At 40.6% G+C, this 27,048-nt stretch overlaps 1 protein-coding gene and 1 long non-coding RNA gene across 3 annotated transcripts in view; one reads left to right on the top strand and one right to left on the bottom strand.

Moving 5' to 3' along the window:
* The window catches only part of LOC122553844 (regulator of microtubule dynamics protein 3-like), a 265,040-nt gene extending 253,456 nt beyond the window's left edge, over positions 1-11,584 (top strand). The window contains exon 12 of one of the 2 annotated variants that reach the window (XM_087990143.1): positions 9,320-11,584. In XM_087990143.1, the coding sequence (XP_087846269.1) occupies positions 9,320-9,451 (132 nt within the window). In that variant the 3' untranslated portion in view covers positions 9,452-11,584. Of the gene's footprint in view, positions 1-363 lie in introns of both variants that reach the window. The other variant, XM_043698252.2, reaches the window with a different exon arrangement.
* LOC122553850 (uncharacterized) lies at positions 8,547-23,755 on the bottom strand. Its single transcript, XR_006312860.2, has 3 exons — positions 23,613-23,755; positions 19,837-19,955; positions 8,547-8,994 (listed from the first exon to the last, which is right to left on the bottom strand). It is a non-coding gene; the product is annotated as an uncharacterized LOC122553850 (long non-coding RNA).
* Between the last annotated feature and the right edge of the window lie 3,293 nt (positions 23,756-27,048).

The following is a 27,048-nucleotide window of genomic DNA, read 5'->3' as shown; positions in this document are numbered from 1 at the left end:
TACATTTAGCCTGGTTCTCACATGTACGATTAACCTGCGATATGTTTCATATACATTCTCTCCTTCATTGTACTGTCAACTTACTCTGTAGTTCTTCTGTCATTCAGAAACTCTGACTCTGGTTGTTCTGATATTCCACCCATACAATCAATTGAAATGTGAGGGTGAAGAAGGGGTTGATAATGGTGGTCGGTTGACATTGCCTTCCGATATTCTGTCCCTGAAGCCCTCTTTGCCCACTGTTGTTTTCTCCTGCCCACTGGCTATAATTAAGTGGTCTTTGAGTTTCTCAGGCTCCTGTTTCTCTAATGCAAAAGTTGCATGTTTCCAGATATTACAGTTCTGTTCTTTCTCTTCATCTAGGACACAAATGCCGAAAGTGAACTACAAGAAATGCAAAATGTCCTCCGCCTAAGAAGCTAAACACTGTCCTGTTAAGCATAGGAGCTTAGAAGGTCTTTGTTCCACTGCAGAATGTCCTTGTGTTATGTAAAGAACTTTGAATCCAACCTATCCTGTTATTCTGGTATTTTATTCTGTCTCTGAAGTATCACAAAATATCATAAATCATGTCAACTTGATGGTCAGAAGTTGAGAATGTTCTTCAAGTCACAAAGGGACCCTTTTCTCAAACCCTTACAATACAGGGGATAGGTATTGGATGTCAAAGAGTTGACAATTTTAATTTCTTTTGGCAGCTGAGACTTCCTATGCTGTGCGAAGTGACTGGCTTCTCTCCTGTATGTAAAAGAAATCTTATTTTTCATGGCTCCTATTCACATTCTTCCAACAAGAGCTCCATAGGAGCTCATTTTAAGGTTGAATCCTTCAATTTATTTTGATAAGCATACAAGAGGTATATGCACAGCTGTAAGAAAGACATTGTCCTTTTTTTAAAGTAATGCAGCATAAAAGTTTCCAGCACCACAAAACTGGTGTTTCAGAAGACTCTGTGACTGAAACTTTGTACTGTTATTGTGCATTTGCCTCAACACTTTTATAGTGCTTCTGTACCTTTGTGACTAACAAACTGATTATTTAGAACCATAATGAAAGATGCTGTCCGAGACTGAGCAATGAGGTCATAAAAATATTTAGAGATGGAAGTTGCCCATTGCTCATTTGGCAAAGTGAATGTATAATGATCATTCAGAGCAAAGCAACCCAGGTTGGATTCTCACTCTATGTTGTCATTAACCAAGTTCAGAGCCAGCATCAGTGACAATGCCTCAGATGGCCTTCAACATCCTGGCCTAAAGAGAGGAGGAATTTCTCAATATTTACTCAATTAATCAGCACAGAACGTGTAAATATGTATGAACTGTTGAGAAGAGGGTCAGGATCAGACGTGGGGAAGTAATGGCATAACGGTAATGTCACTGGGCTCATAATCTGGTGGCCCAGGCTAATGCTATAAAGACACTGATTCAAATACCACCAAATCACCTGCTGGAGTTTAAATTCGATTAAAAATCTGAATTAAAAACTTACCTTTTCGGAAAAGAATCTGCCACTATTACATTGTCTGGCCTGCATGTGACTCTAAACTGATAGCAATGTGGGTGTTAATAGACAATAGATGCAGGAGTAGGCCATTCTGCCCTTCGAGCCTGCACTACCATTCATTATGATCATGGCTAATCATCCTCAATACAATATCCTATTCCTGCCTTATCTCCATAACCCTTGATTCCACTATCCTTGAGAGCTCTATCCAACTCTTTCTTAAACGAGTCCAGAGACTCGGCTTCCACTGCCTTCTGGGGCAGAGCATTCCACACACCCACCACTCTCTGTGTGAAGAAGTTTCTCCTCATCTCTGTCCTAAATGGCCTACCCCTTATTTTTAAGCTGTGTCCTCTGGTTCGGGACTCACCTATCAGCGGTAACATGTTTCCTGCCTGCAGAGTGTCCAATCCTTTAATAATCTTATACATCTCAATCAGATCCCCTCTCAGTCTTCTAAACTCAAGGGTGTACAAGCCCAGTCCCTCCAATCTTTCAACATAAAATAGTCCCACCATTCCAGGAATTGACCTCGTGAACCTACGCTGCACTCCCTCAATAGCCAGAATGTTTTTCCTCAAATTTGGAGACGAGAACTGCACACAATATTTCAGGTGCGGTCTCACCAGGGCCCTGTACAGCTGCAGAAGAACCTCTTTGCTTCCATACTCAATCCCTCTTGTTATGAAGGCCAGCATGCTATTAGCTTTCTTCACTACCTGCTGTATCTGCATGCTTACCTTCATTGACTGGTGTACAAGAACACCCAGATTTCTTTGTACTGCCCCTTTACCTAACTTGACTCCATTTAGGTAGTAATCTGCCTTCCTCTTCTTGCCACTAAAGTGGATAGCCATACATTTATCCACATTAAACTGCATCTGCCATGCATCTGTCCACTCACCTAACCTGTCCAGGTCACCCTGTAATCTCCTGACATCCTCCTCACATTTCACCCTGCCACCCAGCTTTGTATCATCAGCAAATTTGCTAATGTTACTATTAATACCATCTTCTATATAATTAATATATATTGTAAAAAGCTGCTGTCCCAGCACTGATCCCTGCAGTACCCCACTGGTCACTGCCTGCCATTCCGAAAGGGAGCCGTTTATCACTAGTCTTTGTTTCCTGTCAGCCAACCAATTTTCAATCCAAGCCAGTACTTTGCCCCCAATACCATGCGCCCTAATTTTGCTCACTAATTTTGTTCTCTGAAATAGGCAAGCTGGCCCCTTTGTTGAAGGTTAATCAGGGACTGACAACAAATGCTGACCTTGCCCATTATGCCTACATCCTATGAAAGTTTGTTTTTTAAAATTTGACCTTGATTGGCCAGCTTTTACTGCCTCAATGCATTTGTGAAGATTGTGAAAGGCAGTTATGGAAAGGAATTCCTGGAACACCTAAATCAATGGCTTCAAGATGGTAGTACAGAGAGAGATGTGTATTTCTGCAATGCACATAGAAACTATCATCTTCACCTCATTAGCTATAATATTTAGATTTAACTTAGGTGTGAGATTGATTTGTTACCATTTTATAACTTTTTTTTGATAGTGCAGTAAGTTGGTAATGCAGTGCAGTGGCAATCTGCTCTAGCTTCGTGATGAAGAAGCCAATAATTTTCAGTGACTATTACGTTTGACCTGGGAGAAATATCTCCATTTATAGTTAAAATATATTTGAAATAAGGCACAGTGAAGAATCTTTATGTAAACATCCAAGCAAGTTTACGTGTGTGTTCTTCACAGCAATTCAAGTATAATGTCTGCAAGTTAAGCAAGTAACCAAGTAACTTAGTACTGTCGCTTTACCCAACAAAGGCACTGTTTTCATTTACAATGAATGACAAGTGTCGTGTTGGCAAATAAAATAGCCTCAGACACAGATTGTTTTCTCTGTAGAGCATAGTCAGATAAATACAAAGGTCAGGGCTCTTCTGCATAAAACAAGAAAATAGAACTTTTAGGGAACCTGGTGTAACGAGAATTTGTTGATTGTTTTAAGTTTAAAACTGACTTGACACCTCAAAATGTCTGCAGAAACATTTGGGCCATTTACTAGGTTTTAAAGGACTGAAAGGTTTTAATGTTAGGAATGCCACCAACAAGGGAACTTGTAACATTCTGCTCCATCCCTCCCCTCAATGTGTAGAATCTGTGTACTATGTTAGATTTTGTGACTGCAACAAAATGATTTAGCAGCAGGACTGACAGGAATATGCCACATTGAATGAGAAATTCTACTACTGATGTATCAGCAACATAAATTAATCCTATCATTATCCAATGGAAAAATGGTCATTTTGGAATGTTACACTTTCAGTGTTAAATAATCACGAATGATATATAACTTGACAACCATCAAAAATGCTGATCGTTTGAGATGAAGTACATGACCAAACATTCATGCAAATTTTGCATTTCACTTCTGTGCAATTTTGTTTTGCATGATCCCAATACACACACACAGATCTTATATATAAATTACTGCAAATAACTTTATTATAACCTAGCAAGAAGCAGTGTGAACTCACAGTTTCCTTTGTGTATATAGTCATAACCATGGTTAGCCCACCAATCTTACAAAGATCCAATAGGACTCATTACTGTAAAATGACTGTCACTGTGGAGGGAGTGGAAGGCTGCAAATCATCTTCAACTGTCTAACAAATATTCCTTTGAATTGTAGCATCTATTTCCAATTTTAATATTTTTTGGCTATTTTGGACTGATTCGGTATGATTTTGAAACATCAGCTTTAAAACTTTTCAGTGTTTCGAGTGCATAAAGCAACCAAACAGATATTGTGAAGGGAAACAAATCTTAATGACCAGTTTTGGCATTGGTTGATATTCACTATACCCCACAACACTTACAGGGAATGAGAATGTTGAATTCTTCCTCAGCTGCGTTTGCAGTTCTCCGCCAATTGACTCACTAATCTTTGGAAGACAAATACATAATTTTAAGACCCAGTATGTATGCAAGTTGTTCCTTCTTTCTCTGTAAGGCCTAACAACATATTTTCAATCCACTGAACCCACTACAGTTTGTCTTTCTCCCCCTTGGGCATCCAAAATTTTCCAATTATTCACTTCCTGGACTCCTTCTTGGAAAGGCTATTGAACTTGCATCACTCACTCTCCACTTGGAATCTGACCAGCTGTCCATATTTTTGTTCCTCGTTCTCTGTGGGCCATTCTTTCTGTCTTTTAATCCTCAGTGTTTCAGATCACCCTATGTCCTTATTTGCTCTTTGCCCTTTGCTTATCCTGTGAGAAAAGTCTCAATAGATATGTATAAAATTACATGAATACTCTGAGAACACTCTACATTCAAAATTCTTCAAATTCTTTTCAACTTGAAATAGACAGGGCAGCAAATGCTTGTGAAATTTAAATATGTAGTATGCTCATGTGGTTTATAAGATCGTAAGAACTGGGAGCAGGACTAGGCCATCTGGCCCTTCAAGCCTGCTCCACCATTCAATAAGATCATGCTGATCTTTTTGTGGATATATGTTTGTTTTGAACAAGAACTTATTCCTTTTATTATTTCAAATCATTTGATTGCGGGACTGGAGGCAAAAACATGGTGCATGGGCAAGTACAGGTCCTCCATATGAAGTCCTCCCCTCTGAACTGGAGTTCAAACATAACTGGAGATCCTCCTATTGCTCCATGTTTGGAATCCATGGGCAGAATGTGCAGTTTTCCAACAATTAGTTTTAACGTCTGTAAAATGGGGATTGGTGCTTCAATAATTTCCTAAAATACATGACTCACAGTCAGGATTCCCACTTGCAGCACAAACTGTGAAGATTGTCCTGTGTATTCCCAAACTGTTCCATCGATTTCAAGACTGGGAGCGTAAATCGCTAGATCTCATGAAACATTTCCTTGACAGGCAGGAATTATTCAAAATATTTATCTTGATTCTATTCTCTGAAATGCAGGTGGTTGCATTGGTATATACCACAGATGTTTTCTCACAAAGCTTCCTGTACCAGGGATAAAACATAGTCTTGGGATTGATGACAAGTTGTGGATGTGAGGGTAAGAAGGAATAGTGCAAAGTATAAGAAGATATCAAACTTCACTTTTACAGCTTAAAAAAACACAAAAGTTGTCATTCCTCTAGGAACCTAATCATCAGTGACCTGAATATTGGCCTTGAGAAAAGTCACAGAAGAGGTGATACATGTAAAACTAAATTATTTATTTTGCTTTTTTTATAGTCAAATAGATCTAAAATCCAGTGGAAAAATAGCCACAATATGTTCATCTTTTCCACATAGCATTTGAAGATAAGTTTGCTCTCTCGCAACTTTTTATTCAAATAATTTTACATCATGCGAGTATAGGAATACTTGAAATCTAGATTGTGTACAGAACTAAATGTCTGTCAGGATAGGTTTGCACATCGCATCAGTAGGTGACGCATATCATTTTCACAAGACTGACACACATTAGAAATATTCACAAAAGGTGAACATAATATTTTGCAAGTTTCTGTGAGACAAATCAGTACCCATCACAATGGAAGCTATGAGTCCTTCATCCATGGGACAATCCAACTGACATCTTTCACCATACCAAAGTGGTTGAAATGTGTCTTATGTAACAAATCAGTTAATTTTCTAGATGATTGATGAACTAATCTGTGTAGTATGACATAAAGTGACAGCCTTTTTGTCCACAAGATGTAGATTGATAAATACCACTTGAGAGAATTTTTCTGAAGTATTTCAAGCCAGCTCCACCATAGTTGTCCAGTGAATACTACTTCAGTGTGGAAATGTATCTAACTCTCTCCATCTTTGTAATGGATTGTGAATCTAATAACAGGCAGCTGTGTGGACTAAGGAGTTCTCACAGTTTAACAAACTGCAGAAGCACATGCTGTTTGTTGAGTTGAAGGACACCGTGTTGCCATGTTTTCTCAGAGGTTCGTTCAATGGGATTCTATTTCATAGGTCCCCCACAAAGTGAGTTAATTCCCTTACTGAGCAAATGGGCAGAGGGAGCAGACAATTAGAACATAGAACATAGAACATAGAACAATACAGCACAGAACAGGCCCTTCGGCCCACGATGTTGTGCCGAACTTCTAACCTAGATTAAGTACCCATCCATGTACCTATCCAAATGCCGCTTAAAGGTCGCCAATGATTCCGACTCTACCACTCCCACGGGCAGCGCATTCCATGCCCCCACCACTCTCTGGGTAAAGAACCCACCCCTGACATCTCCCCTATACCTTCCACCCTTCACCTTAAATTTATGTCCCCTTGTAACACTCTGTTGTACCCGGGGAAAAAGTTTCTGACTGTCTACTCTATCTATTCCTCTGATCATCTTATAAACCTCTATCAAGTCACCCCTCATCCTTCGCCGTTCCAACGAGAAAAGGCCTAGCACTCTCAACCTATCCTTGTATGACCTATTCTCCATTCCAGGCAACATCCTGGTAAATCTTCTCTGCACCCTCTCCAAAGCTTCCACATCTTTCCTAAAGTGAGGCGACCAGAACTGCACACAGTACTCCAACTGTGGCCTAACCAAAGTCCTGTACAGCTGCAACATCACTTCACGACTCTTGAATTCAATCCCTCTGCTAATGAACGATAATACTCCATAGGCCTTCTTACAAACTCTATCCACCTGAGTGGCAACCTTCAAAGATCTATGTACATAGACCCCAAGATCCCTCTGTTCCTCCACCTGACTAAGAATCCTACCATTAACCCTGTATTCCGCATTCTTATTTGTTCTTCCAAAATGGACAACCTCACACTTGGCAGGGTTGAACTCCATCTGCCACTCCTCAGCCCAGCTCTGCATCATATCTAAGTCCCTCTGCAGCCGACAACAGCCCTCCTCACTGTCCACAACTCCACCTATCTTCGTATCATCTGCAAATTTACTGACCCACCCTTCGACTCCCTCATCTAAGTCGTTAATAAAAATTACAAACAGCAGAGGACCCAGAACTGATCCCTGCGGAACTCCACTTGTAACTGGGCTCCAGGCTGAATATTTACCATCTACCACCACTCTCTGCCTTCAACCGGTTAGCCAGTTTTCTATCCAATTGGCCAAATTTCCCTCTATCCCATGCCTCCTGACTTTCCGCATAAGCCTACCATGGGGAACCTTATCAAATGCCTTATTAAAATCCATGTACACTACATCCACTGCTCTACCCTCATCCACATGCTTGGTCACCTCCTCAAAGAATTCAATAAGACTTGTAAGGCAAGACCTACCCTTCACAAATCTGTGCTGGCTGTCCCTAATCAAGCAGTGTCTTTCCAGATACTCATAAATCCTATCCCTCAGTACCCTTTCCATTACTTTGCCTACCACAGAAGTAAGACTAACAGGCCTGTAATTCCCGGGGTTATCCCTATTCCCTTTTTTGAACAGGGGCACAACATTCGCTACTCTCCAGTCCCCTGGTACCACCCCCGTTGCCAGTGAAGACGAGAAGATCATTGCCAACGGTACTGCAATTTCCTCTCTTGCTTCCCACATAATCCTAGGATATATCCCGTCAGGCCCAGGGGACTTGTCTATCCTCAAGTTGTTCAAAATGTCCAACACATCTTCCTTCCTAACAGGTATCTCTTCTAGCTTACCAGTCCATTTCACACTCTCCTCTTCTACAATACGGTCCCTCTCGTTCGGAGAGTTTACAATTTAGGAGTAGTAAAATTTAGAATAAGTTTACACATGACAGCAGTGTAAGGGCACCTATTAATGGATAGTGCTATGTGATGGGCGAGGAATAGGATGGGAATTTAACAAGTTTGGAGAAATTAATTTGTCAATTGGAGGAAATAAGTAAGACTTAAGAATTCCAGTTGAAAGAATTTTGAAAGAAGACTAATCACTACTGATTAAACTTACAAAAATGGGTGTTTAATAGTGTCTAATCTTTAACTGTCTTCTGACAAGATGCCACCCAGATAATGATTTAGAGATGCTGGTGTTGGATTGGGGCGTACAAAGTTAAAAATCACACAACACCAGGTTATAATCCAACAGGTTTATTTGGAAGCACTAGCTTTCGGAGTGCTGCTCCTTCAACAGATGGTTGTGGAGTATAAGATCATAAAATACAGAATTTATAGCAAAAGATTACAGCGTGATGTAAGGTAGTATGCAGAGCAGCCATGCATTAAAGTGTATGGGTAAATAATGCATTGCCACTATCAGGACCACAGGGATCGATTCTAACTCTTAAATTAGAATGGCGCGAATCTTCTACATTGCCTTTTTTCGCAATATTGTTGCATTAGAACCCACAGGAGTTTTAATATTCAAGCTAACTGACCAACATGCATAACTAATGATAAAACACGCAAAACCTCGGATAGCAACAGACTTATTCAGCGGTGTCACACACGGAAGTTGGAGAAAGCCTCAGTCTTCGGCAGGCTCCAGTCTTCGGCAATGACCGGTTCGTGAAACTAAGAGGGCTGTGGAGTGAACAAAAAATGATATTTGTCTTAACTTTGTCTCATTTTTAATGTAGTTTATGTAATTAAATTGCACTGTTTTGTAGCGACTTATACACACTTTATTGTATTTTCATAAATACAAGTAACAAACTTCTATCGATCTGTCTATCTATGATGGAACCTGCTGAATTGTTATATTTGGTATGTTTGCATCAAGCAGCCTTGTTTTTGTTTTACAACAACTAAAATTAGCACAACCTTTGGATTTACAGTTTTTGTATTTATTAATAATTGAAGCTGTATTTGTTCTAATTTCTAAGAGAAATTGAGATCTACCATTGAGATTTTTATAAAGGGAACTTGGAGGGATGGGGGGGGGAGAAGTTGCTGGAGAGGTGAAATTTCCACACTTTGTCCCCAACGATATACTCAATGGTACTGTTATCGTCGTTATCCTTCCAAACATGAAGTGTGATTAGGATGAATTACTGATAATTAAATATATTGGTGTAATTGAGCTTTAGTGCACTTTATTAAACCACTGCTATATAACCTATCACTACACCTGCAGGGTTCTCTGAACAATGATAATCCTGCGCAGAGTCTGGATCGTTGTAAGGCTCTGTCCCTAAATTCTAACCTGATTGAGAGATTTTTGCATTTTTTGAGAGATGAAGTGGATCTGAATGCAGTAGTGAGCACTTATGACCTCTTATTTTAACATCATAGAAAATAGGAACGGGAGTTCCTGCTTCAAGCCTGAACATAGAAAAGCATAGTACAGCACAGGAACAGGCCCTTCAGTCCATCATCCCTGTGCCAATCATGATGCCATTCTAATCTAATTCCATCTGCCTACACGTGGTCCATATGCCTCTATCTAAATGCCTCTTAAACGTTGCTATCATATCTGCTTCTACTACCTACCCTGGCAGCATGTTCAAAGCACCTACCATCCCCCATATACAAAAACTTGCATCACACGTCTTCTCTCTTGCCTTAAAACTATGTCCCTAGTATTTGCAAAAGATTCCTATTGTCCATGCCTCTCATAATTTTATATACTTCTATCGAGTTGCTACTCAGCTTCCAAAGCTGTAGTGGAAGCAATCCAAGTTGGTCCAACCACTCCTTATAACTAATAGACTCCAATCCAGGCAACATCCTGAAAAACCTCTTCTGTACACTCTCCCAGCCTCCTCATGCTCCCTATAGTGTGGTGACCAGAATTCCAAATGTTGTCGAACTAAAGTTTTACACAGCTGAAACATGACATACCAATGTTTATGCTTAATGTCCCTATTGATGAAGGCAAGGATGCACTATGCCATCTTTACCACTTTATCCACTTATGTTGCCACTTTTAAGAAGCTTGCACCTGCAATTCATTGATTAGCACTGATTATCCAATTCACTAATTCCTGCTTTCATTCCATACCCTTTGACCCCCTTAGTTCTCAGAACTATATTATCTCCTTCACGAAAGCATTCAATGTTTTGCCACTTCTTGTCAACTACTTTCTAAGCAGATAATTCCAGGGGCTCACCACTGAATCATGTAAACCCCTTCTCTTTTAGGCTTAGAGTCTCAACTTTTTAAAAAATTTTATTAAAATATTTAGTTTTTCATGAAAGCAAAAGATTGCAATATTAATACTCTGAATCAGTCTCCACATAATGTTAATTGCAAATAGCAACTTGCCGTCATTCAATCACAATATATCTATTTGCAAATGAAGCTGGAACTTTCACCTCTATCAAATGAAACTTTGATCAATTTTCTTTCTAAAAACATTTGCAAGATTTTAACATAGTAATTTACATTCCACCATTGGCAAGAATTTGTTTCGTGATTGTTTTGTATTCAAGTCATTTGGTCCTTTGGAAATGTATTTAAAAGTAATGTTATGCTTTGTGTGTGTGCCCACATGCACTTTTTAATACAATGTCTTCACTGCCTGGTGCTTCAACATTGAGAATATTCTCATTCAAGTGAAGGAAACTTGTTTCTTATGTCATAAATGTCGAGGGAGTAAAAGAAGAAATTTCCTCATCAACTATCAATTAAATATTCCAGTACTTGGTCATGAAGTTTCATGACACAACAGCTGCCCGACCCTTATTTTAAAATGCACATTGGAATGATTACATTCCTGACTAACAAATACCTCATTTTTCCATGCAGTTTTTTTATTCATTTGCATTATATAAATAACCTTATCTTTCATTTCCTTGCCACCTGCACAAGTACTTGAAGAGATATTTGTTATAGATCCTGTCACTCACTGATTGCAGCTATTGGCCAACCCTTACCAGTACAATACACTGAAGAAGTATCCTGCTAGTCTTTCATCAGTGAAAGCAAGTTCTAAGCACAGGAGTATCCAGTAAGAAGCTGAATATTGTTCCCAGAAATGTATATTATTTTAACTTTACTACACTAACTGGAATAAAAATGTTTTACCACACTTTATCACCAGGTACTACAACTTTTCCTAAGGAACTTAATTTTGCCTTTCTTTTTACTCAATTTATTATTTGCAAACTGTTGTTTTTCATGGAATTATTCTGTAAGATATAATTTAATAAACTTGGTGATCACATCCAGCTTGAGAGTTCTTTGATATAAATGTTATCTTGCATCACTAACTTGAGGCTAGAGGAATTTGGCTATGACCATTTTCAGGCCCAGAAAGAATGCCAATGGCGGCGTCCAAAATCTGCCCAGAGTGATGCCTTGCTCATTTTATATCTGGGCTGATGGTGTCTCTCTCACACAGTTGTAGAGTTTGAATGCAAGCCATCTGCCTCATGCATTGGATGGTATGGAGCTTAGCAATGGCGGCTTGGGAATGGAGTGTGGGAAATTGCAGTAGAGGAATGACAGCTATGGTTCCTGTTTCCACTGGCTGCACAAGGACAATATCTGAATCTTTCAGCTGACTGCTGTGCAAGACTTCTGAGCAATTTCTATGCTACATTGCAATTAAGTTTCTACTGTGGATCCTAAAAGCACCCACTAGGCTTATCAATTACCTTAAGACATAATATCACATTAGGCTGCCAGCAGCTTCTGAAAAATGGCCCAATCTTTTTATATCATATATTTTTCAGGCATACTTACGTTGCAAAACTTTAATCTTCAAAATTGGGTCTCATTGCATCTGTTTCACAACTTAAAGCAGCTGCAATGAAGGCAATTTGTATTTTGGAGCCACTTGACCTGAAGGAAAATACAAGAGAACCAAAGTAGAACTACCAAGAAATCATTTTTTTAAATTCTGGCCTTGGTCTGTAGTTAAGGCAAGAGTCCCTGGCTCCAGCCAGCTAAGCTGAGTTAGCTGCTCTCAGCCAAGGTGACAATAAGGACTATAGTCAGTCACAATCTTCCTGAAGGCAACTGCGCATTGTGATCTCTCCTCCTGACTGCCTTCCAATCACCCTAGTTTGTAATGGTGTATGTTACTAACTAGTAATTAGAGACTTAGAGTTCAAATCCCACCAGAGCAGCTTTGGAATTTAAGTTACAGAACTGATGAAAGTGACCATGAAGCTGTCACAATGTTCACTAAGATCTTTTACTGCCTCTTATCAATGTGACAAATGACATCCTATACGACTGTGATAGATTATCTCATCCTTCTCAACCTATCTGTAGACAATCCAATGCCTCTCCTTCACTGTTGAACTGCACTCACCCGGTTCCATTCTTATCTATCCAGCTGTGGCCACAGAATCATCTGCAATGGTTTCTCTTTCTCCTTCACTATGTCCGTGTTCCTCAAAGATATATCTTTGACTTCCTCCTATTTCTTATTGGCATGTTCCCACCACCACCCCTCGGGTGATATAATCTGCTGTTTGTTATGATCCAAGTTGAAGGTAGTGTTGAACATGTCAGATCCCAGGCCTGATAGATCATATGGTTTATTTAGTTAATATGGGCTGTTTAGTTACTGAAACATAGCTACACAACAAGGCTGCAGAGAATCTTTAACAACAAAAAGGGGGGGGGGAAAGCTGTCTATATATAGAACACAATTTGAAATATCTCAAAACATACAGCAAATCAAAATCACATCCTATTACAGCAACTCAAATCTGGAAAATTTACTCCTCTGTATCAAATCTTTAAATCTGGCTGAACTAATTCTCTACAGTCCTTTCCTGTAGAAGTAGTTTTACATGAAAACTTTCAAAATTGAAAACTTAGATTTTCTCAGCTTCTAATAACCTGGTTCTAATAACCAGTCCTGGTTCGGAAGTTTCACAAACTAAACTTTTCTACTGGGGTAATTATACTTCTCTTGAACTGTTCAATACTCCTTTCTAGTGGAGAAATCATATTTGGCTTTTTCCCCCAGTTAAGTCTCCCATAAACCAAAAAACAAGCTGGTAGGAACGGAAGTAATAATTCAGACCATCGAGCCTGCTCTACTATTAAATATTATTGTGGCTGAACAAACACTTCAATGCTTTTTACCTACACTATCCCCATAACCCTTTATGTCTTTGGTAATCAGAAATCTATTGATTTCTATTTTAATGCCAAAGATTTACACCGAAGTTTTAAAAAACCCGTCACTTTGGTCCTAAATGACATCCCACTTTTAAATTGTGCTCCCAGTTCCAGAATCTCCAACTGAGGAATGTATCTTAACCTACATGTACTTTGTCTGTCCCTTTAAGTATTTTATACACTTCAGTGAGACCAATGGTCTTCAGTGTTATCCTGCCTGTTGTAAACCATAACAATAAAAGCAATCTTCCATTAGCACTACATGGGTGCCTGCTCTACGACATACGTGATTGTCTCATTGTTCTGGAAGGACAATATGATTTAGTTATATTTTTAAACCTTTTTATATAAATAAACCCATCTCTGCCACTGTTTTAAAATATAAACTCTAAAAATTATTTGTCACTTCACTCATCACACTGTCCAAATCACATTAAAGCCTCCTTGCATATGCCTCACAAAACATTCCCACTGGTCTTGTGTAATCTGCAAACATGGAAATATTACAATTTCCTCCCTTTCATGTGCGTCAGTAATATAGATTGTAAACAACTGGGACCCAAGCACTGATCAGCAGTGCCCCCACTGGTCTCAGCCTGCCAATCTGAGAAAGATCCATTCATTTGCACTCTCTACTTTCTGCCAAGAAACCAATTCTCAATCCAAATTAATCCAAACCCATGCACTTTTCCCTCCTGCATGGATATTTACCTAAAGCCTTCTGAAAATCCAAACTACATCAACTAGTTTCCCTCATCAGCTCTTTGAATACTATCCTCAAAAAACTGTCAGGTTTGTCAACCATGATTTTCCTTTTTTATAAATCTGTGCTGAATCTGTCTAATTTTTTTCTAAATATTTAATGGTGACTTCTTTAAATTCTAGCATTTTCCCTACTACGGTACTGACATGAGGCTCACATGTTTGTAGGTCCCTTTTTCCCCTCAATCCTTGATTAAACAACAGCATTACATTTGCAGTCTTCCAATCTGTCAACACAGTTGCAGAATTAGTAACATTTTGAAAGATAGTCACTACGACATCCATTTTTCTCACAATCACTTTGAAAATTCTACAGTGAATGTTATCGTGTCTCATAAGCTTAATAACTTACAGTTCTGTTAAGTTTTGAAAACTTTTTTTACTGATATTAGTTCAGTTTCACTCTCTCACTAGGCCCTTAGATCTTAATTTTTTCAAGAAACGTTTTGTGTTTTCCTGTGTTGAGATGGATACAAAGTATTTATTAAGCTTCTCTACCATTTCTTTATTTGCTATTACAAATTCTCCTGTCTGTATTTGTTATGGACTCAATTGTCTTTACTAATGCCACTTTCCACATAACTGTAGAAGCTTCTACAGTTTATTTTTATGTTTCTTGTTATTTCACATTCAGATTCTATTCAGTGTTCCTTTATCAATTTCTTGGTCCTCTTCTGAATTCTAATTTTTTCCAAATTCCCAGGTTTTTCAGCTTGAATATATGTTCTTTTCTTTCCCATAAAGTGTTTAAATATTAGCCATTGCTTATCTACCATCAGACATTTTAATGTATTTTCCCGATCCACAAGAGCCAACTTCCTCCTCATACCTTCATAATGTTAGTATTCGTTTATATATTTTTTTTCAAAAATTGGCTTCATTTAATCTCGAGGACATTTTGACTTTTATCCTGTTGTTCAGAAACACTAACAATGGAATTTAAACCCTACACAATGTTCAGTTTGCTGGAGTAACCCACAGATGTGGCCTGTTCCTCTTGCAGCCATTCAAAACATATCCAATGCAAATCTTGAGTTCTCTTCAGAGACTAGAAGACATGGCATATCTGATGTTCTGTGTTCTCTTTGTGCAGTGTATTCCCCTTCCGAAATTAATATATGGAGATTTGGTGTTAAACAAACAAGGTACTGGAATAGTGCAATTACATTCAGCAACACTGAATGTACTTTGAAAGCCAGTTTCAAAAACTGATTCTAAAATAAACCATTGTTCCTAGACCTGCAAATTGTAACTGAACCGTGATCACAATCGGTGCAATGAATCAGTAATTAAAAAGAAAAGCACTTCTGTTTCTTTATTTATTATTCTTTATATATTTATACTACAAGCAGTGGAGCAGCTCTCAATCCTGATTAATGGTGCAGATTTTACCTTAATAGGAATGTTTCTGCAGGACAGTCAGTACAGTGTGGCATATGCTGTCTGCATTGCTCTCATGTTTGTTCTTCTTTCCAGATTTTGTCATTCAAGAAACCTCACCGTCCCCTCAGCATCTACATTTTCACCTGTAACTCACCGAACTAGACCTTGCTAAAAGAACCACCTATTAAAAATGTACGCACATCTATATCACTTTTGACCCAGTGCTATTCCTTAGGGTGTGATGATGCTGTCACTTTAAAAGGTTATTTTGTCCTTTTTTAAAGAGAGATTGTAAGGCAGAGGTGCTGAACTAGCTACTGAAGACGAATTAAGTAAACAATACGTGAGTTTTTTTTAAAAGCTGGAACAGTCGGAGGCAGCACAGGTGTGCCTCCTAGTTTTTGGTTTTAGCTTTCAGCAGCAGAAGCCTATGAGGTCTCAAAAGAGTTGGACGCTTCAGTGAATGATTCCGAGCTGCTATTCTCTTAAACCTTCTCTTGATGTTCCTTCATCCTGGATTGGAAAACTGCATGGAAGAATCTGTGCGTGAATTTACCTTTTTTGCCAAGTGATGTGATGATGGAATGTTGCTATGTTAGAACGGTTAATTAGTAATGGGTACTGTATCTATTATTTGGTTAAGTTTTCCAACAATTGTTGTTTTAGATTCCTTTATTTTGTTTGTATTTTAACTGTAGTGTTTAAATAAATTGTGTTTTGCTTAATGTTGAGTAGTTTGGTCGTATTGCATCTGGAAGTAGTACTTCATATCTACCTTTAAAAATAATAAAAAGTTAAGGTCTGGGCTACCTTCTTAAAATATTTTGAGAGTGTCTGCTCTGCTCCATAACATGGGAGAGGAACTGGCCATGCTGGTGGATTTAGTGAAGTTTTGTGAGCTTCTCTTTTATGGCATGAATGTGGAGTTGAACCAAAAATGAAAGCAAAGCTTTTTCTTTTTGTTTGTATGGTTCAGGATTTCAATCTTCTCTGTCCTGAGAACACTGACTGGCACTTGGGCTGAGATGTAGTTTAATGGGAGAGTACATGAAGATCCAGCACACTTTAAGGGCACAGTGTCCATTAATTTCCCTTCACCAGATCAAAATCACGAAGACAGTCATAGCAATATCTAACATTAGGGAATGTGGTACATAGCTAGATCAGTTTAATTCTCTTCAGTGGATTACTCATTGTTCATCTTAATAGAATTTTTATACTCTCTGACCAAGTAATTTTAGTTCCTCATCTCCTCCGCAAAATCACCATTTTTTAAAAGAAATTCTTCAGATCTATTCCATACAAACTGACAGTTTCTAACCATACCACTACCCAACAAACAAAAGAGAGAGCCACTGTTTAATGGGATCCTGTATTGATCCTGCATTCATTGCAGGATCTGATGGCAAGAGCCTGAGTTTAATGAGATATTGGTGATGAGAGCCCATTTTAAATGGGTTCTTGATGATGACACTCGTTTTAAAGGGGACCTAGTGTAAGCTGTCTTTTTATTGATTTGTTTATGGGATGTGGCCATTGCTGGCAGTATCAGCATTTATTGCTCCTATTCACCTTGAAAAGAAGGTGAATTGTCATCTTGAACTGCTTCAGTCCATTTGGTGTAGACACATTCCAAAGCGCTGATGGTAAAGGTGGTGAGGACAGTGTGTGTTCCAGGATTTAGACCCAGAGACACTGAAGGAAACCAAAACCAAAATGGTGACTGGTTTAGAGGGGAACTTGCAGGTAAACTTGCAGGTGATGGTGTGCTCGGTTTGTCCTTGTAGATGGTGGTTGTAGGTTTGGAATGTGCTATCTCGGGAGCCTTGGTGAAATCCTGTAGTGCTTCTTGTGGATGGGTAACACTGCTGCTACTGAGTGGTGGTGAAGTGACTGAATGTTTGTGGATGTGATGCCAATCAAGTGGGCTGCTTTGTGCTGGATAATGTGAAGCTTCCTGAGTGTTGTTGGAGCTTCACTCATCCAGACAAGTGGGAAATATTCCATCATACTCAGGACCTGTGCCCTGTTGATGATGGACAGCAGATGACTACTGACTGCAGGATTCCACCATCACTGCACACCACAACAGCTCCCCCAGGGACATTGATAATGGAGGATTCTACAATGGTAATACATTTGGAATGTCATGGGGCAATGGTTAGGTTCAAACTTACTGGAACTGGTCACTGCCTGTCACTTGTGTGTGGTGCAAACATGGAAATAGGAACAACAATAGGCGATTCAACCCTTCAAGCCTGTTCTGCTATTCACTATGATCATGGTTATTCATCCAACTCTACCCTGTGGTTGCTCTCTCCCCATACCATTTGACCCCATTAGCCCTAAGAACTATAACTCCTTCTTGAAACCATTTAATGTTTTGGCCTCAACTGCTTTCTGCGGCAGTGAATTCCACAGGTTCCCCACTGTCTGGCTGAAGGAACTGCTCCTCATTTTGGTCCTAAGTGAACCTGTATCTTTAAACTTTGCCATCTGGTCCTGGACTCCTTGGTCAGTTACTTGCTGCTTGTCAGTTGGTTAGTTGTTGAGGCTGCATTTGGAGATAGATTGTTTCAATATCTGAGGAATCACAGTTGGTGCCAAACATTGTGCAGTCACCAGTAAGCATTCCCAATTCTGACTGTGGTAGAGGGAAGCTAACTGATTACAGAGCTGAAGATGATTGGGCTGAGAGCGCTGTGCTGAGGAACTTGTGGTGTAGTGGTAGCGCCCTTACCTCTGAACATCTCCACCTGGTCCAGAATGTGTGTACAGTATTAGCATCACAGAACAGGTTGAACCAGATGTCCTGGAGCTGAGATGACTGACCCCCAACAACAACAATCATCTTCCTTTATGCTAGGTAAAACTTCCAAAAATGGAGATTCCCAGGTTTGCTTAAGGGTGCAACTATTTCTGGAGCAAAAGTTTATAGTGCTATTGCCAAGGGTCATGTTGTCAGAGGCCCATAGCCTTAATTATATCAAATGCTTCCAACTGTTTCTTGGTATTACATGGACTGAATTAAATTGGCTGGAAATTTGCATCTGTGATGGTGGGGACCTCTGGAGGAGGGCAAGATGGGCACTTCTGGCTGAGGACTATTGCAATTTCTTCAGCCTTATCTCTTGCACTGACATGCTGGCGTTCCCCAACACTGAGATGAGAATTTTTTTTATTCATTCGCAGGACTCAATCAGCATTTATTGCCCAGAAGACAGATAAGAGCCAATCTCGTTGCTATGTGGCTGGAGTCACATGTGAGCCAGACTAAGTAAGGGTGGCAATTTCCTTCCCAAAAGATATTAGTGAACCAGATGGGTTTTTTCCAACAATCAACTTATGGTCATTATTAGACTCTTAATTTTGAACAGAATTTAAGTTCCACCATCTGCCATGGTGAGATCCAGACCCCGGTCCCCAGTATGTTATTTGGGTCTCTGGATTAACAGTTGAGCATGTTCTGATCATCAGTTCTGATGAAGAGTAACGGGAGACTTGAAACATTAACTCTCCTTTGTTTTCCCACAGATGCTGCCAGACCTGCTGAGTTTGCCAGCAATTTCTATTTTTGTTCCAGATCTCCAGCGCCCACAGGTTATTGAAGATGCTTTTCATTCTAATTTTCATTCTAGATTTTGTCTCAACAAGAGGTGTGGCTGTCATTTCTACTGATAATGTAGGAGATGCATCTGCAACAGGTAGATTTGTGAGAATGACAGATGTTTATTCCCTCACTACTGCCTACAGGTCCATTCTATCAGTAATGTCCTCAGGAGTCAACCAACTTGGTCAGTAGTGGTGCTGCTGAACTGCACCTAGTGATGACACTGAAATTCCCCACCCAGAATACATTCTGTACTCCATCCCCTGTGCAGCCGCCAAGTTATGTTCAACATGGAGGAGCACATATTCATCAGCTGAGTGGGACTGTGATCAGCTATAGGTTTCAAGTCTATATTTAAGCTGATATCATGAGACATTATGGTCCAGAATCAATAGTGAGCACTCCCAGGGCAACTCCCTTCTGCCTGTGTACCATTATGCCACCACCTCTGCTGAGTTGAAAGGACATACAGGACTGTGGAAGGTTGTTCTGGGACATGTGACATCTATTCTGTATGATTCTGTGAATATGACTATGTCAGGCTGTTATTTGTCTGTGAGACAGTTCTCCCAAGTTTGGCACTAACCTTAAGGTGTACAGGGTTGACAGGGCTGAGTTTGCTGCTGTCATTTCTGGTGCCAAGGTTGATGCCAAGTCATCCATCCAGTTTCATTCTTTTTAAGCTTCACACAACTAAGTAGCATACTATAAATAAAAACAAAAAACATGAAGAAACTCAACAAATCAGTTGAGAGAGAATGAGTTAAAGTTTCGACTCTAAGTTCTGAAGAAGTCATATCGAACTCAAAACATTAATTGTTTTCCACTCTATAGATGCTGCCAGACATCCTGAGTATGTCCAGCACTTCCTGTTTTTATTTCAGATTTCCAGCACCTGCAGTATTTTGCTGCCAGGCTATTTCAGAGAACAGTTAGGAATCCACATTGCTGGGGGTCTGGAGTCATACAAAGGTCAAGCAATACATTTTCCTCCCATAAGGGGGGATTAATGAAGACAACTGATTCATAGCCAACGTTACACTTTTATTTCCAGACTCATATTACCATCTGCTATGGTGAGCTTTGCAGCCAAATTCCCAAGAACATTACCTCGGCCTCCTTAGATTAGTAAGGAGGTAAAAACAATGACTGCAGATGCTGGAAACCAGATTCTGGATTAGTGGTGCTGGAAGAACACAGCAATTCAGGCAGCATCCGAGGACAGGCAAAATCGACGTTTCGGGCAAAAGCCCTTCATCAGGAATAAAGGCAGAGAGCCTGAAGCATGGAGAGATAAGCTAGAGGAGGGTGGGGGTGGGGAGAGAGTAGCATAGAGTACAATAGGTCAGTGGGGAAGGAGATGAAGTTGATAGGTCAGGGAAGAGAGGGTGGAGTGGATAGGTGGAAAAGGAGCTGGGCAGGTCGGACAAGTCCGGACAAGTCGAGTTGCTGGAGGTTAGAAACTAGGATGAGGTGGGGGAAGGGGAAATGAGGAAACTGTTGAAATCCACATTGATGCCCTGGGGTTGAAGTGTTCCGAGGCGGAAGATGAGGCGTTCTTCCTCCAGGCGTCTGGTGGTGAGGGAGCGGCGGTGGAGGAGGCCCAGCACCTCCATATCCTCGGCAGAGTGGGAGGGGGAGTTGAAATGTTGAGCCACTGGGCGATTTGGTTGATTAATGCGGGTGTCTCTGAGATGTTCCCTAAAGCGCTCTGCTAGGAGGCGCCCAGTCTCCCCAATGTAGAGGAGACCGCATCGGGAGCAACGGATACAATAGATGATATTAGTGGATGTGCAGGTAAAACTTTGATGGATGTGGAAGGCTCCTTTAGGGCCTTGGATGGAGGTGAGGGAGGAGGTTTGGACACAGGTTTTACAGTTCCTGCGGTGGCAGGGGAAAGTGCCAGGATGGGAGGGTGGGTCGTAGGGGGGCGTGGACCTGACCAGGTAGTCACGGAGGGAACTAATCCTTAGATTAGTAATCAAGTGGCTTTCCCACTGTACCAGTGGCTCCCATTTTAATGAGGATCTAGTGATGATTCTATTTCATGAGGGTCTAGTGTTAAAAGCCCATATTTAGTAAGGGATTTGGTTGTGAGAATCTTTGTTTAAACAGGAACGGGTGACATGGTGGCGCAGTGGTTAGCACTGCTGCCTCATAGCGCCAGAGATCCGGGTTCAATTCCCGCCTCGGGCAACTATCTGTGTTTTCAGTTTGCATGTTGTCAGCGTGGGTTTCCTCCCACAATCCAAAGATGTGCAGAGCAGGTGAATTGGCCATGCTAAATTTCCCATAGTGTTAGGTGAAGGGATAAATGTAGGGGAATGGGTCTGGGTGGGTTGCTCTTCGGAGGGTCGGTGTGGACTTGTTGGGCCGAAGGGCCTGTTTCCACACTGTGAGGAACCTAAGGTCACGATCCCATTGATAACGGGGCAACGGATAGTGAGAGCCTCGATTAATGGAGATCCAACTGTTTCATGAGGCATATGGTGTCTTCAAAACGTCTGCCTCGTGCACTACAGGGTCGTTTCAGAGCCTGGGTGGAAGTTAAACAAGGACAGCTGTATTTTTATTTATTTTGCTCCCGAGTTGTTTTCGTCTTCACCCGCGCAAGATCTCATAATTGTAGCTTTGAATCTCCTCCCCTCTCCCCTGATCTCTCACCTTCATCAGCATTATAAAACAAAGAATTGCGGATTCTGGAGGTCTGAAACACTAACAGGATTTGTGAAGGTTTGTAGCACCCTACACAAACAGGAATTGCTGGAGAAACTCAGCAGGTCTGCAGGCATCTGTGGAGAGAAAGCGGAAGGTAACGTTTCGAGTCCGGTGACTCTTCATCACGAACTTTCATCCTGCTTTCTGCCCATAGATGTCGCCTCCTTGTCTGTCTTTCGGGCCACTGCCGCCCTCTGCTGTCCATAACGTGCGTTGCAAAACATCTTTCCCACCCTACTACTTTCAGATTGAAAAGCACAACCTTTCACATCAGCGCTGCTCCATTTAAACTGCTTCTTAAACTTTCCGGGCGTGGCTCTATCTTGCAATAACGATGTCGGAAATAAGATACTTGCTATTCATGTGTTGGATTTTCGCCCCTGGAGCTCCCGCCATGGAGGGAGATGAATTGAATTCTTAGCTCTTTTAACATATTCCTTACAACCCCATCTCTTCCCTCAAGCTTTTGCTCACCTGATCAAATGTCCTCGTAATGTGATTTTATGTTCGTATTTGTTTTACAATCGCTCTGCAAACAAAAGGCGCTAATAGCGCGCTTTAAAAGTGTGGCTATCAGATGAAGAAGTTGTCCTTCAAAGTTGAACAGTTTTTCATACACTAAAAGGTCAAAACTATAAAAAGTTATAAAAAATCAATGTTACCACCCGGAATGTTCAATGAGGAGGTACCAAAAAACCTACAGCCAGTGCAATCGGAATTACACCCCAGGATGTAGTTAAGAATGGAGCAAAACTGAACTTGTAAACAACCTGATCAATCGGAAGGTTCATTAGGTTTTTAATAAAACCGTTCCATCTAAACTCATTTTGTAATTTTGTTGATGTTGGCAGCAGTTTTGCAGACTGTATTCCGACATCAACATTTAGCCCTGTTTCCGCCCACCCTGCAGTTAACCCTTTAGGAACATGTTTGCTAGTCTGCTGGTGTAGTGTGGGGTGAATGCATTGGGCAAGCCGGTGTTCCAAGTTCATTGTGTCCCTCCATACGGAGTTAGACTGGCTCAGGCTGATAACTAAATAAAAACTGAAAGAACCGCGGACGCTGTAAATTCAGGGTTTTTTTTCCGCCAGTAGTTGGAGTCTGGTATCTGATCAGTCGCTCACTGTGTGTCATCCAAGCAGAAAATCAGACGAGAATTACCTATATCCAGTCTGTCCGCTGTTGAGATGGTGAGAGGTTTTGAAAAGAGTACGTTCTCCCGGGGGTCAGTTAGTAACCGGGGTTGGGGAGGGGTCAACACACTTTAACAAAGGAACCAAGAGCTAAGACAAGAACTTATCCAAAACGCAGCAAGATATGATACGGAACACACTGAAAAGATGTTGGGGTAGCGAATTCTATCGCAAATTCCAAAAGCAAATTCCATTAAAAAGAGGGAAAAGCAATGAGCGACAGGAGAATGAGACTCGTGGGAGCTGCACCGTTGTACAATTCACTGACGTGTCTTTCGACTTCCAAAATAGATAAACTGTTATCTCGCTGCACATGCTTCACTAAGACATTGAATGGGACAGTATACAGTAAGCGTTCAGGAATACTGCTAGCTGGACAGGTACTGTGGGGTAGATGGACATGGAAAACAGCTGTGATTGACAACTGAAAGGTTGAATTACGGCTTCCTACCTCCTTCTGATAGCTTTTAGTAAATGGATAGTTCTGGTTCCTTTCATTCTGAGCGTTGGTTTCGCAAGTTTTTGACTAGTCTTTGGATGGGGAACCCGATACCTTAACACCCGAGTGGCGATGTGCTTAACGTGTATTCAATGTTACGATAAAGAGCAACATCATGAACTCTCAGAGCTAACCTCTCCCAAAAGACTCCGCATCAATTTAGTTTCGAATCCCGCAGTAATTTACTGCTTCCCAAGGGAAGTTCAAACGTCTGAAGTCAAGTTAACTTGCTGTCTGAGAGAGATTCGCACAGCAATAACTCAAATCCTCCACTGAATTGTGTCGTGACTGGAACAAAGAACAGGCACTGCAGAAATTTTACACGTCCCCTGAGAATAATGTCGCTGTCAGAATCAGTAGTTGCAGATCTGAAATGTTGATATATCAATTAAATGAAATGTATCTATATCTGAATATTCCACATGTTGGAACTCGAATACCGTACCAGGAAATTTGCAGGTGACAAATTGAGATTACAGTAAATTGCGAAAGTAACCGAAGACGAGAAGTTATGAACTATTAGCAAACTCATGTACTCAACGGGCCTAGCGCTTAAAGTAATTAATTGGAAAACATTGGAGATTTATTAGTGGTAATTAACTGATGAAATAAAATACACTACGGATGATTTGGTGGTAGACAACAACCGTTTGGTTGTATAAGAGCACTTCTGGATTCAAAAATAAACATAACTGATAAGATAAAGGAAAGGAAGTTCACTTTTTACGTGTGGATTTTCATAAAAGGAGAAGCCAAAAAAAAACACAAAAGGCTGTTCCGTATTGTGCAACGGAAAGGAGTAATTATAGATACAAAAATATAAATTGCTAGAGAAACTCAGCAGGCCTGGCTGCATCTGTGGGAAGAAAACAGCTAACGTTTCTTCAGAAGTGTTATTACAGTATTTACGCAAAAGTTTGGTCAGTCTCCGTTTGCAACTTTATACAGCGTTAAAGCTGTCGAGAACGTGCAGGCCAGTTCTCTCCAGGGATTGATGACGTGAAGGGATGTTTGACAATGCCAGATTTTCTCGACATGGTAAAGGCTACGGTTATTCTTCCCAGGCCTTCCACATCTTGAAGAGCTAAACGATCTGGTAAATCAGGACAGATTGCTTCCGCTAGTCCACGCGTTACTCACAGAAAGGATTAAAGAGGATGTGCGTGCGTTTGGCGTCGGTGAGGGTAAGGAATTTTGGCAAATGTTTTGGAGGTGCTCCACACTCAAAATGAAGCAGGTGCAATCAAAGGTGAGTGGGATTAGCCTGGACAACTCAAGGAGGAAAACACAGGTGCACTTAGTGGCTGTTGAGCGGCTGCTTCCGTTCAGTTTGATGCTTGCTAAGAAGGTGGCACGTAAGGAGATCGCACCTACAGACATACCGCGTCACATTTGCAATGACAACAAATAACTACTGGGGCTGACAGTTCCACCTTGGCTTTCTCCCCTGCTGTACAGAAACACTGGCTGTTTCAGAGACACTGTTCCACGGGGCCTTTTCCACCTTATCTGTACAGGGTGGCAGTTCCTCACGCTGACACTTTCTGACGACAATAACTCGCATGTGGAACCCAACACGGGTGCGGAGGAGAAGCTGTAATAATGCAGTATGTTCTGACTGACCGGGGAACCTGGATGACTTACGCATCGACAATCAACTTGTTCGGCCGTATATGACACACTTTCCATTGGCGCCAAGCCCTGAAGTGGGACTTGAAACTAGAGCTTCTAGCCCAGAGATTGGGTCAGTATCACCGCAAGAACGAGTTACTCGTCACATACAAACGTTGAAAATGGGGAAGGGGGCTTGTCTGACAATTTGGACACAGCAGACTTAAATTCAGTTCTCACAACAAATTAACATAAACGAGCAGAGAGCAAGGCATAGGAACTGAAGTCAGAAATTCTGACCAATTTCCGCAAGCTAATAGTCACACCAACACTATCACTGAATTGGGATGGGCCAATTGAGCAGGAATCGAACGATTCAGGAACACAGTGAGGACTGTGCTCGGATCCAATAATCTACCAATTTGAGGACCCAACAAATTTACGAGGGAAAGTTACTGATCTTTACCAATGACATAAAAGATTTGAAAGCCTCACTATTTGCTACAAAAACCCTTTCACGATAAGCAAACACACAAAGAGACACTTCTAGGATTGTGACAGAAATTGTGTTATTAGCATCCACAGTATATGCATGAATTAGCAGAATAATTTACAGCAGTAGTCATGTACAGTGACAGTTATATGAAACGCATACATAGTGTGTATCATCAATCTGTTACAGTATTTAAACAGACACTGAAACTAAATACAGATTGCATGAGGCAAACTTCGAATTAACCAGGTTTGCTGGTGGAAAAGAAAGATTAATACACAATCTAATGACACCTTCCTCAACTTCACATCTTAATCATGAGTTAATTTTGAGTTACATTGACTTCACAGCATTCAATGGGAGTCAGGCACATCACAGCAATGGAGATTGTGTCTGCGCCTACATTTATATATGTGTCAACACCAGAAAAAGCCAGGAACGCACAACATGTCTGTCACAATAGTAAAATATAGATGAGCAAAACAGGCTCAATTTTGAAGTGCAGTCTACTTTCAGAATTGTATTATAATAAAAGTTTAGCATCAAAAAGATTGTCTCTTCATTGTGCACCGAGCTTTCTATTTTTTCTGAATATACTTCAACTTCCATATTTCTATTGTAGTATATAATGTGTATATATGTTAACAAGCTGTGGTGCTGATAGCTGTAGTTTGGTTTTATCTGATTCTAGATTGCTGTGTTGGCCAGAGTGACACCCCCCCCACCCCCCCACCCCACACCACACCACCCCACACCACACCACATTACAGGTTAGAAGCATACAGGCAGAACTGGATTCCTCATTTCGCTACTCTACAAACTGGGAGTTCTTCTTACTGGCCATTAACTACCAGTGGCACTCGGTGAAATGTCTAAGACAAAACTTTTTTTTCATAGGGTATCAATGACAGTGCAGTGGGATCACCAAGAGACTGCTTAAAAATTTAGCATGAAGTTCAGAGAAGACTCTTCATCCAGTGTGAATGCAAATTAAAACATTAGCCAACACAGAGGTCCCCAATACATCTACACTTGTTCGCTATCGTCAGTCTCACAACTCAGACAGATGGAACATAAATTTTAAAAAATCACTGGAGTTTCTCAAAGCTTTTGAATATTCACACCAAGCAGGAAGCTTTTGTAATTGTAAAAGATGTTGTCCTTTCCAGCAGAGCTTGATCACAGTTCAAATCTCAGTGCAGTCCAGCTTGCATGCTTAAGCAACAGTTTTGAATGTCTATTTGAAGAAAAAAGTTAAAAATCAAACAACATCAGGTTATAGTT

The sequence above is a fragment of the Chiloscyllium plagiosum genome, unplaced genomic scaffold (assembly GCF_037043375.1).
Source record: "Chiloscyllium plagiosum isolate Xiang-an unplaced genomic scaffold, Cpla_swu_hap1 HiC_scaffold_8, whole genome shotgun sequence".
Taxonomy (NCBI): Eukaryota; Metazoa; Chordata; class Chondrichthyes; order Orectolobiformes; family Hemiscylliidae; genus Chiloscyllium; species Chiloscyllium plagiosum.
Note: the sequence above shows the minus strand (reverse complement) of the source record. Positions and strands in the feature narration are given on the sequence as shown.